We start from the raw sequence: 12,999 nt of genomic DNA on the forward strand, positions 1-12,999 counted from the left end.
GACTGAGTTACATGCTGTTGTAACTTGACCCTGTAACGTCTCACTAGCAGCCGAGGGGAGGGCCCCAGAATGCTTTGCTGTATGTTATGCGGCCTCTCGTCCTTTTAAGAGCTTGGGAATACAGAGCCTTGCTGTCAGCACACATCAAAAGTAAGAGAGATTTTTAACTTCAGTATTGCCTTTTTGGCTTGCTTCTAAACTGTTTAACACAGGAGAATAGAGGTTTAAATTAGCTTTTGCAGCCTGACAGTTACTCTTTAAAGCTATCTGAAGGTGTCATTTCCTTTAGCCATCTGCTTGTGGGGAGAGAAGACTGAAATTTTCCACTATATGGCGTGACCCCTTTTTGTAAACAGCTGGTAAAGGGAACACCAGCATTCTATTTGAGAGTTTTTAAAGGTCAATTATGACTTGGCTTCACCATCATCTGAAGTACAAATGACCATTCATTATTCAACATATGGTCACTATTCATATCAGCAATGAATTGCAGGTTCTTGGCAGAGACAAAGCCTTTCCACTTATTCATACAGTGGATTGTTTTAGTCAAAGTGAGAACTGTGAATATGGGCTCTTTTCCACTACAAAACGCAATTGTGTTGCAATGCAATCACAATTTTTCCTAATTTCCACTACCGCAATCAGGTGCGACCTTTTGGGTGTGCACTGGTGCATTTGCAATTTTGCCCTGGGTAAAAAAAAAAAAAAAAAAAAAGAAAAGCATGAAAATATTTAGAATTGCTGAATCGTGCACCAAATTGCCTAGCAGTGCGATTGCCATGTGATTTTTCTGAGCTCCCATACAAAGTATGGAAGATCAAAAAATGAAGTAGGGTGGGGATTGTGCTCAGTAGAAAATTACATTGCGAACGGATCGCACTAATGGAAACATTTGCAATAGGTTTCCTTCAGTTTTAACTGTACCTTGCGTTTTGTAATCTGCAAGCCATCGGAATCAGATCGCAAAGTGCTGGTAGTGGAAAAGGGCTATCACTGCTTACATAGGAGAAATAATGGCTGTGTGAGGTTGGCAGGGCCAGTTCTAGATTTTTTTGCTGCCTGAGGCAAACTTGTGAGGATGCGCCCCCACCCGATTTGGAATGATCGCACAGCACCTAACAATTTACTCTGCTTCAGTTAATGTTCTCACATGACATTCTGCAGAATAGCACACTGGCTGGCTGTGAGTCTGTGAGGCTCGTTCTCTTCCTAATTTGACTACATGCTATTAGTGTGAACACAGTACAAAAATGCGGCCCCTGTAATCTCTGCCGCCTGATGCAAATATTTCACCTTGCCGCATGAGAGAACCGGCCCTGGAGGTTGCACTGCTTTGTTACCTGAAATGTAGTTGAACTCACGGTTAACTCATAACCTGCAATGGTTGGAGTTGAAACTCTTTGTCAAGACTCACTCTTTAATAACTTACCCAGGCATGGGCAAACTCAGCCCTCCAGCTATTACGGAACTACAAGTCCCACAATGCATTTGCCTTTATGAGTCATGACTGTGGCTGTCAGACTCCTGCAATGCATTGTGGGACCTGTACCCCCCCCCCCCCCCCCCCCCCCGCTGGATGTGCAACCCCCCTCCACTGACCCACTGACCTCTATAAGATAATTTGCCTCTGCTATGTTTCTCCCAAAACCCCAGGTGACTCGGGACCTTGGGGAGGAGTACATGGAGGAGCCATGGTCCTTAGACCACTGCTATTTTCTTCAAGATAAAGGCTCTTATGAGTGTTATTATCATGTATACATAACTTGCTGGACTAGAGGGAGGGGGGGGGGGGGGAGTTAGTTGAATAAATGTAAGACTTGTCAGGAGCTTTAAGAGCACAATAAATCCAGCATCTCTCACCTGGGCTATGAATGGGGCAGCCATGGCTCCTATGCGGCACAGTGACCCACTTGTGCCCATTCCAATCGCTCTCATCACAGTTGGGTAAACCTGCAGGACACAGTGAAGACACAGCTATTATGCAGTACAGCTCTCTCATCACCAGATATTTCCGCTTCTCATATTAAATTCTTCTATCTCTTGGGGACTCTTGTAGTGAAATCTCGGTACTCCTCAGTTTCCAGCTCTGCACACATACTACACTCAGGGACTCGACCCAATGCTGGCGTCTGCTATCTCTTAGAAAGGGTGGTGGTGAGATCGCTGTTCTCTTGAGTTCCCAGATCTGCACCCATGACCAGGGGCTCCCTCCTACTTTTGGATTCTTCTGCCTGTCCCTGTACACTTTTCCTTCCCTATATTATATTTGTCACTGTACACTGTCACTCTTCCTCACCTCTGTTAAGTCTGTCCCTGTACATTGTCACTCTTCCTTACCTCTGTTACATCTGTTCCTGTACACTGTCATTTTGCTCACCTCTATGTCATGTCTGTTCCTGTACATTGACACTTTTTCTCACCTCTGTTATGTCTGCCCCTGTGTGCCTCACCTGTGTTAAAGTATTTCCTGTAACAGTACCTCACTTGTGTTATGTCTATCCCTGCACACTGTTACTTCATCACCTCTGTTATGTGTGTCCCTATATTCTGTTACTTTTTCACACTTCTGTTATGGCCCGTACTCACGGGCTGCAAAAGTGGCCTGTCGCCAGCACACGTGAGCGTGTGGGCGACAGGCCGGCGACAGCTCCTCGCCAGGTCCCTCCGCGTACATACGCGGAAGAGGGACCAGCGGCGCGACGGAAGCTGTCGCCGACGTTCCTCCTCCCCCCGCCGGAAGCTCCGCATACCTCAATGGAGGTTGCTGTCGCTAGTCCGCGTACTCACGCGGACTAGCGACAGTTGCCGCCAGGCGATTGACCGTGCCAATCGCCTGGCGACATCAGCGATGGGCGACAGTTCGGGGTGCGCGCCCGTGCTACGGCGCATACTCACGGGCGACCTGTTGCCGCAAAACACGCGCGCGCCGCGTGTTGCGGCGACAATTGTAGCCCGTGAGTATGGGCCATTACGTCTGTCCCTGTACACTGTCACTCTCTCTTACCTCTGTTATGTCTGTCCTTGTACACTTTTACTCCCTTACCTCTGTTCCTGTACACTGTCATTTTTCTCACCTCTGCTATGTCTGTTCCTGTACATTGTCAATTTTTTCTCACCTCTGTTATGTCTGCCCCTGTACATTGTCACTTTTCCTCACCTGTGTTGTCTGTCCCTGTACACTGTTATGTTTCCTCACCAGTGTTATGTGTGTCCCTGTACACTGTCGCTCTCCCTTACCTCTGTTATGTCTGTCCCTGTACATTGTCACCTGTTCTCACCTCTGCTGTGTATATGTAGATGGTGTTGAAGTTTGCAGATACCAGAGCTCTGAGACAGAACAGAATCCCAATAAGGCCAGTGCTGAGAAATGGAAAATAAAACAAAACAGAACAATGAAGATGCAAATTCCAGAACCTAAACCATTTCTTCATACTTGTACATTTGCATACATACTTTTAAAATACATGCTTAGTTTATAAATCACTTATATGGAAACCATGTACATTTAATATCAGTTTAGATATACAATATTCTTCTGTAGGTTTTTCCATGCTGTTGAGTCCTCCAAATTGTGCACCCTGCAAATGTATGGGTGTAGCCATCTTGGAAAAGTGAAAGAGTGGAGCCCGTCTCTATCACTTTTTTCTTTGTCCTCCTCATCCCTGTGCTTAGATTTTCTTGGGCCCATCTAATGCAGGGAACACCTAATGCAATTTCCTGTCTGATCAACGGATGATCGGATGGGAAGTTGTACCATGTGTACATGACCAATCTGCTCCTGATTGATAACAAGATCGATTTTCCAATGATAACTTCGCAAAATCGATCCCTTTTTCGATCGAAAATAGATTGGACATAATTCCTCGATTCCCACTGATCAGGCTGGAAATTGCATTGTGTGTTCCCAGCATAAGCAAGTATTATTTTCTTAGAGATAGCACACTGCACTGGGCTGCAGGGAAAGGAAATAATGATTGAAATATGCAGTAAGTGCTATCCAGAAATTCCATTGATATGAAGATCTGAAAACACAGTATTCAATCTCAAATGTTGCTACAAAATGAACTGCTGAAGATAATAAACCCAGCAATACTGGACACCTAGTGAGTAGGGATGACCAATGAGATGCAAATATTTCCAAGTTCATACATAATTATGTAAATATTTATGCAAATATATGCAGCTTGAAAATGGACCAATCAATTTAAACCTGGGTGGAACATGATTAGTCCATTTTCAAGGTGCATACTGTATATTTGCATAAACATTTACATAATCTTGCATGAACTCGGAAATATTTACATCTCATTGATCATCCCTAATGGTGCCCATACCTGGTACAATTTTTTCTCTTTTTTTTTTGTTAGATAATTTTGTTTAATTATTCCATTACATCAAATATATAGATTTTACCAACATGTCCGATCGGATTTTTATTGAAAAAACGGTATAATCAATTATTTTTTCTTGATCGAAAAAAAAAAAAAAGATTCATTTAAACTTTCATTCAATTCAATCGTTTTGGTTGAATAAATGGAAAAATTAAACATTTTTATTGTACCGTGTATGGGCACCATAATACTGAGCACAGGAAATGTTGGACCTTGATGTGCTCTGCTTGGTCACATTAGAGGAGGATGATGCTATTCGACTTACTTAGACATACAAATGTTCAGGAGCAAGAAGAAGATCCCAGTAGTTGTCATGGTGATGCCGAGCGTCCAGCACCGACCAAGCAGATTAATACCCAGAATATTTAAGGGATTTACTAAAATGAGAAAGAACAGTATATCAACATACAACTGTGTTCTGCATGATCTACATGTAAAACATCTTCAGGGAAGACAAAGCTCAACTGCCACCCATTTTTTCCAGTTTTGGACAGTAGGGGAAGGATTAGGAAGTTGTTATCACTATTTGTACTATACTATGGAGATTTCCTCTCTTTTCCTCTGTTTCCAAATATCTCTCATAATTCTGATGTGGTTGTGATCTGATCCTGGAGGTCACTGGTCCAGGTAGTGAGAAAGGTATAAAAACCTGAACAGGGTCTTCTAGAAAAGAAATATTTCTGCTTATTTCTCTATAAAAGAATGACCAAATTCCTGTCCTCATGTCACTTTGAACATGAATGAGGTGTGAGAGAAAAGCTCCCCAACAGGGCCACAGACAACAATAAAAACAAAAGCTCCTAAATGCGTTGCACAGATAGGGTAATCCGTGGAAAGAACCATGACCGCCATACAGTGTGTTGTCTCCCTGGTGCTTGGCTTCCACATATAGTGGATTGAATTAACAAATGATTGGGTGGGCTGGGGAAGACCCGGCTGTCATGGTACACATTCGTAGCAATGACAAAGTTAGTGGGAGGTCCTCATAAAAGGATGTACGGTATTAGGAGATAAACTTAAAGCAAGGACCTGCAAGGTGGTGTTTTCCTAAATAGTGCCACGTGCCACAGTACACTGGAGAGACAGAGAGCTAAGGGAGTTAAATAAGTGGCTGAGAATTTGGTGCAGGAAGGAGGGGTTTGGGCTCCTGGATAGCTGAGCAGACTTTGCATTTGGTTACAGGTTCTACTGTAAGGATGGGGTGCACCTAAATCAGGAGGGTGCAACTGCACGGAGGAAGAAGATGGTTAGAAGGTTGGAGGAGATTTAAAACTAGGATCTGAGAGGAGAAAGGACGGTAAAGTCTCAATATGTGGACAAGCTAAGGTAAAAAGTCAGGGAAAGCCTAGCATTATATGGGATGGAGAGAGGGGTGGGGACAGTGTTAAGTTTAAGGTTTTAGTTAAACCTTCACGTGGTCCATTAAATGTAACTGAAATTGGAAAATTTGTTGGAAAAAATATAAAGTATGGAGATTAATGCTAGGAGCCTTGCAAATGGAATGGACAAACTAGAGTTAGTTTTGATTAACAAAGGCCGATTGTGGGAATAAGGGAGACATGGATTGACGAAACCCATGACTGAATGGCAAACTTAGGCCCTGTTCACACTGCACGCATTTCCATCCGCGTTTCGGGAACGCGTGCAGGAGGCCAACACGCACGACATCAAACAGTGCATAGACTGCACTGTCTGATGTTCACACTGTATGCGTTCCGGACCAGTGCGGTCCGGGAACGCATGCTGCACGCATTTTTTCCCCAAAACGCGTGGCTGACCCATTCACTTCAGTGAATGGGATCTGGCATGCAACGCATACAAACGCGGATGGCGTGCATTCCTATGCGTTGTGTTCCAAACACACGGCCATCCGTGTTTGCTGATGTGAATAGTGCCTTAGAGGGTTACAATGTGTTTAGGAAGGATAGAGCAGCGAGAAAGCGTATAGGAATTTGCCTCTTTGTTAAAAATTATTTTACAGCTTCCAGAAGAACTGGATGAAAATTTTGAAGATATGGAATTGGGTTGGATAAATATTTCATGGGGGAAATAAGTTGCCAATTGCTTATTGGGGTGTGCCATAGGCCCCCACATATCCATAATACTGTAGAACTGCAAATACTAAAGCAGATTGAAAAAGCTGCAAGTAAAAGTGAGGTCATTGTTATGGCTGACTTCAACTACTCAGACATCAACTAGGATATTGAAGGTACTGATATTGAAGGTGCTCATGCTTTCTTACCAAAAGGTCTGAGCTTTTAGGGAGCAATTCTAACTGCTAGCGATTTCCTTAAAGTGAATGTTTACCAGTTCAAAAATAAAAAAGTCAGATACTCACCTAAGGAGAGGGAATGCTCGGTCCTAATGAGCCTTCCCTCTCCTCTCCCGGTGCTCGGTCCCGCGCAGGATCCCCCGTAGCAATATTCGACCAGTTCGGTCAAATACTGCCACTTCCGCAGTCGAAGGGAGCTTTCGGAAGCCTTCGGGAGCACTCGGGCTCCCGAAAACGGGCCGCTCCATACTACGCATGCGCGAGCGCCCTCTATGACGCACTCGCGCGTGCGTAATATGGAGCGGCCCGTCTTCAGAAGTCCGAGAGCTCCCGAAGACCTCCGAAGTCCCTGTGGCGGCGGACGCGAACGGGGGAGCCAGCGCAGCACCGAGGGCACCGGGAGAGGAGAGGGAAGGCTCATTAGGACCGGGCCTTCCCTCTCCTTAGGTGAGTATCTGACTTTTTTATTTTTGAACTGGTAACCATTGGCTTTAAACGCTTAGCTAATGTTAATGGGTGGGCCAAATTCCACTGGAGTGATTGCGATTACTAAATCGCAAAATGCAGGACATGCAGCATTTTTTGCATTTAGCGTTAGCATATCTGCAATGTAAAGTATATAAATGCTGGTGTAATAACTCATCAAAACATGCACAGAGCCATTTTGCTAGCGTTTTGAAATGACTGCACACTGTAAAAATATTTAAATTAATTGAAAGAACCAATCAGAAATAAAAACGCCAATCGCTGGCAAAAAGCTGACACTAAAAACGCTACCAAAATCGCTCATGAAATTGCTTACAAAACGCTCATACAAAAATGCTAGCGGTTGCGATTAGTGATAGCATTTTGCAGTGGGTTCCAGGCCTCAGGCCTCTTTCACAGTGGGACGTTAAAGTCGCACGTTATAAAAAATTATAACGCAGACTAACACACACCAATACAAAGTGTGTTGCACATGCTCAGTAATGTTTTTTTTTTTTTATGTGATGCATGCGCCGTTTTCGTTCCATCAGTATGCGACGAAAACGGCGCACCAAGAGACACAAAATCGCAGTGCAAAATAACGTCCAATTTCATAACCTACATGCACTGCGTTAGGGGCACGTTGTGCAACTTTAACCACGTTAAAATAATCTATGAACTCACCATACTCCTAACGGAATACCTTTGGGTGTCTTCTTTCTAGAATGGGGTCATTTGTGGGGTTCCTATACTGCCCTGGCATTTTAGGGGCCCTAAACCGTGAGGAGTAGTCTTGAAACCAAATGTCGCAAAATGACCTGTGAAATCCTAAAGGTACTCATTGGACTTTGGGCCCCTTAGAGTACTTAGGGTGTAAAAAAGTGCCACACATGTGGTACCGCCGTACTCAGGAGAAGTAGTATAATGTGTTTGGGGGTGTATTTTTACACATACCCATGCTGGGTGGGAGAAATATCTCTGTAAATGACAATTGTTTGATTTTTTTTTACACACAATTGTCCATTTACAGAGAGATTTCTCCCACCCAGCATAGGTATGTGTAAAAATACAACCCAAAACACATTATACTACTTTTCCTGAGTACGGCGGTACCACATGTGTGACACTTTTTTGCAGCCTAGGTGCGCTAAGGGGCTCAACGTCCTATTCACAGGTCATTTTGAGGCATTTGTTTTCTAGACTACTCCTCACGGTTTAGGGCCCCTAAAATGCCAGGGCAGTATAGGAACCCCACAAGTGACCCCATTTTAGAAAGAAGACACCCTAAGGTATTCCGTTAGGTGTATGGCGAGTTCATAGAAGATTTTATTTTTTGTCACAAGTTAGTGAAAAATGACACTTTGTGAAAAAAAAAACAATAAAAATCAATTTCCGCTAACTTTTGACAAAAAATAAAATCTTCTATGAACCTGTCATACACCTAACCGAATGCCTTGGGGTGTCTTTTTTTTCTAAAATGGGGTCACTTGTGGGGTTCCTATACCGCCCTGGCATTTTAAGGGCCCAAAACCGTGAGTAGTCTGGAAACCAAATGTCTCAAAATGACTGTTCAGGGGTATAAGCATCTGCAAATTTTGATGACAGGTGGTCTATGAGGGGGCGAATTTTGTGGAACCGGTCATAAGCAGGGTGGCCTTTTAGATGACAGGTTGTATTGGGCCTGATCTGATGGATAAGAGTGCTAGGGGGGTGACAGGAGGTGATTGATGGGTGTCTCAGGGGGTGGTTAGAGGGGAAAATAGATGCAATCAATGCACTGGGGAGGTGATCGGAAGGGGGTCTGAGGGGGATCTGAGGGTTTGGCCGAGTGATCAGGAGCCCACACGGGGCAAATTAGGGCCTGATCTGATGGGTAGGTGTGCTAGGGGGTGACAGGAGGTGATTGATGGGTGTCTCAAGGTGTGATTAGAAGGGGGAATAGATGCAAACAATGCACTGACGAGGTGATCAGGGCTGGGGTCTGAGGGCGTTCTGAGGGTGTGGGCAGGTGATTGAGTGCCCTAGGGGCAGATAGGGGTCTAATCTGATAGGTAGCAGTGACGGGGTGATTGATGGGTAATTAGTGGGTGTTTAGGGTAGAGAACAGATGTAAACACTGCACTTGGGAGGTGATCGGACGTCGGATCTGCGGGCGATCTATTGGTGTGGGTGGGTGATCAGATTGCCCGCAAGGGGCAGGTTAGGGGCTGATTGATGGGTGGCAGTGACAGGGGGTGATTGACAGGTGATTGATAGGTGATTGACAGGTGATCAGGGGGATGGATGCATACAGTACACAGGGGGGGGGGTGTCTGGGGAGAATCTACGGGGTGGGGGGGTGATCAGGAGGGAGCAGGGGGCAGTTTAGGGAATAAAAAAAAAAATAGCGTTGACAGATAGTGACAGGGAGTGATTGATGGGTGATTAGGGGGGTGATTGGGTGCAAACAGTGGTCTGGGGGGTGGGCAGGGGGGGGATCTGAGGGGTGCTGTGGGTGATCAGGAGGCAGGGGGGGGGGGGGGAATCAGTGTGCTTGGGTGCAGACTAGGGTGGCTGCAGCCTGCCCTGGTGGTCCCTCGGACACTGGGACCACCAGGGCAGGAGGCAGCCTGTATAATACACTTTGTATACATTACAAAGTGTATTATACACTTTGTATGCGGCGATCCAGGTGCTAGTAACCCGCCGGCGCTTCCGAACGGCCGGCGGGTTACAGCACGAGGTGGGCGGAGCCAGTCCCCGGCGGCCGATCGCGTCACGAATTACGCGATCGCGCCGCCCATGCCCCTACAAGGACCACCGCCTCTGTGCATGCGGCGGTCCTTGCGGGGTCCACTTCCCAGCCGCCTCTGTGCGTTGGGCAGTCGGGAAGTGGTTAACCACTTCACAACTAAGGGGTTTTACCCCTTGAGCACCAGAGCAATTTTCACCTTTTTAGCGCTCCTTCCATTCATTCGTCTATAACTTTATCATTTCTTATCGCAATGAAATGAACTATATCTTGTTTTTTTCGCCACCAATTAGGCTTTCTTTAGGTGGGACATTATGCCAAGACTTATTTTATTCTAAATGTGTTTTAATGGGAAAACAGGAAAAAATGTGGTAAAATTTTTTATTATTTTTCAGTTTTCGGCCTTTATAGTTTTTAAATAATGCATGCTATTGAAATTTATTTGCCCATTTGTCCCGGTTATAAAACCGTTTAAATGATGTCCCTATCACAATGTTTGAAGCCCATAGTTTATAAAGTAACAGTGTTATACCCTCTTGACATAAATATTTAAAAAGTTCAGTCCCTAAGGTAACTATTTATGTTTTGGTTTTTTTTAATTGTCATTTTTTTTTTTAATTACAAAAAAAAATAAATGGGGAGTGTGGGAGGTAATGAGTTAATTTTTAGTGTATAACTAATGTATTTGTATATGAAAAATGCTTTAGGGTGTAGTTTTACTATTTGGCCACAAGATGGCCACAGTAACTTTTTGTTTATGTGTTAGGACTGACTGGGACTTCTCTTCAGTCCCTGTTGACCTTTCCACGAAGGAAGAGGTGTTACCCAGTAGTGGAGTCTAGGTGACCACGGGTCTTCACCCACACACCCTTGAGGGGAGTGCAGGACCACACCCCCAGGAGGGGGATGTGGAACTTAGCTGCCTAGTGCCCTACCAGGTCACTACTGGGATTACCTCAGCGAGTGGTCGGGAGAACAGAGACACTAGTTGTGGAGAAAGCGTGGTCAGATGAAAGCCAGATGTCCAAGGTAAACAGAGTTCAACGTAGATCGAGGTCACTATCCAAAAGGTCGGGGCAGGCAGAAGACAACGGAGGTCGGGGTCACAAGCCAGGGGTCAGGGCAGGCAGCAGACAGTGGTAATCCAGGAAGCAGAGCCAAAGGTCAGGGCAGGCGGAAATCAGCGGAAGTCGGGGTCACAGGCCAAGGTCACAACAGGAAATCAGATCAGGTAAATAGCAAGGCAGGAAAGAACGGTTCACCGACAGGCTAGCCAAGCTGTCAGAACGAGCAGCACTGCAGCAAAGGGCAGTGCTGCTTTTATAATAAGCATTGGCACCAAAATTAGCGCCATGCGCAGAGCGCGCGCAACACTTTGCGCATGCGCGCGCAACACTTTGCACATGCGCGCGCATGCGGTACTATGCGCGCGCAGGCGCGTGCGCGTGAAATACTTTGCGCACGCGCGTAGCGCGCAACGCCATACGCCAGGCTGGATGAGGGACTACAAGGCCCAGAGAGCCCCCGCGCGTGCGCACCAGAGAGCGCACCCGGGAACCCCGCAGACGACCAGGATGGTAAGTATGACATTGCCCCCCCCTAGGGGCAACCTCCGGGTGCCCCTAAGACCAGGCTTGTCAGGGAACCTCTGATGAAATTGCTTGATCAGTTTAGGGGCATGTACATTGCGGGCAGGCTCCCATGAGTTTTCCTCCAGGCCATATCCCTTCCATTTAATTAGATACTGAAGAGATCCTCTAATCCTCCTGCTGTCCAGTATCTTTTCCACTTCAAACTCTTCCAGGCCATCAATCAGAACTGGTTGAGGTGGACCCGAGGAACGGCCAGGAAAGTTATTTGGAATTACCCTCTTCAGATTGGAAACATGGAACACCGGGTGTACCCGGAGAGAAGCAGGGAGAGCCAGCTTGAACGTTACTGGGCTGATCTGTTTAGCCACAGGAAAGGGTCCAATGAATCTAGGAGCAAACTTCTTGGAGGCACAGCGAAGCTTGAGGTTAGAGGTAGCCAGCCAGACTAAATCTCCAGGGGTGAAGACTGGACTCTCCCTTCGGCGGCGATCCGCAAACCTTTTTCCCCTCTCCTGGGCTCGTTTTAAGGCAGTGTGAACGGTGTTGAGATTGTCTTTCATAGCAGAAATTCTTTCTTGTGCTCCAGGACAGACGGAGGTATAATCAAAACCAGGTAAGAATGAAGGATGGTAACCATAATTGACGAAGAAAGGGGATTGCTGAGTAGAGGTATGAATGGCGTTATTGTAGGCAAATTCCGCAGTAGCCAACAGAGTGTACCAATCATCTTGAGAGGCAGATGTGAAACATCTAATGTATTGCTCCAAGGTCTGATTCGTCCTTTCTGTTTGCCCGTTGGACTGGGGGTGATAACCAGACGAGAGGGAGACACTGATCCCCAGACCTTTACAGAGCTCTTGCCAAAACTTGGAGGTAAATTGGGTACCCCGGTCGGATACGATGTCTGAAGGTAGTCCGTGGAGTCGGACGATCTCTCTGACAAAAGTCTGAGCTGTTTCTGCGGCAGAGGGAATATGTTTGAAAGGCAGGAAGTGGGCCATCTTGGAGAAACGGTCAATGATGACCAGAATGGTAGTGAACCCTTCTGAAGGTGGCAGATCCACCACAAAGTCCATTGAAATATTCTTCCATGGTTGTGTTGGTACAGAGAGGGGGTTCAGAAGACCCCAAGGTCGGCCCCGCACGGTCTTAGAACGGGCACAAGTTTCACATGAGGTCACAAATGATTTGCAATCCTTGGGCAATTCGGGCCACCAGAAGTTCCTCTGCACCAGTTCCTGAGTCTTGTTAGCCCCAAAATGACCGGCCAGTTTATGGTCATGGCAGGCTTGGAGTATCGCCAGGCGAGTCTCAGAGGGAACAAAGATTCTGTCTTGGAAGAAGTAAAGTCCTTCCTTGGATGGCAAGTCGGGAGGAGTACTAAGACTTGCAGATGCTTGTTTAATATCTTCCAGAAGACTTTAGCGTAAGAGCAGGAAATGCTGGGAAGACAGGATATTCTCTGGGGATGAATCAGAGACAGATTCAGGCTGGAACATACGGGACAATGCATCCGGTTTTACATTCTTGGATCCTGGACGGTAAGTT

At 46.0% G+C, this 12,999-nt stretch overlaps 1 protein-coding gene and 1 long non-coding RNA gene across 3 annotated transcripts in view; one reads left to right on the forward strand and one right to left on the reverse strand.

Annotated features, from left to right (window-relative positions):
* SVOPL (SVOP like) overlaps positions 1–12,999 on the reverse strand; it is a 104,705-nt gene that overhangs the window by 13,714 nt on the left and 77,992 nt on the right. For both annotated transcript variants that reach the window (XM_068272901.1, XM_068272902.1), the window contains 3 exons: positions 4,657–4,768; positions 3,279–3,360; positions 1,861–1,950 (listed from right to left, as the gene is read on the reverse strand). In XM_068272901.1, the coding sequence (XP_068129002.1) occupies positions 1,861–1,950; positions 3,279–3,360; positions 4,657–4,768 (284 nt within the window). The remainder of the gene's footprint in view (positions 1–1,860; positions 1,951–3,278; positions 3,361–4,656; positions 4,769–12,999) is intronic.
* Positions 1–12,999, forward strand: part of LOC137561594 (uncharacterized) — a 38,679-nt gene that overhangs the window by 2,387 nt on the left and 23,293 nt on the right. The gene's annotated exons all lie outside the window — the stretch shown is intronic.

This window comes from Hyperolius riggenbachi, chromosome 3 (assembly GCF_040937935.1).
Source record: "Hyperolius riggenbachi isolate aHypRig1 chromosome 3, aHypRig1.pri, whole genome shotgun sequence".
Lineage (NCBI taxonomy): Eukaryota > Metazoa > Chordata > Amphibia > Anura > Hyperoliidae > Hyperolius > Hyperolius riggenbachi.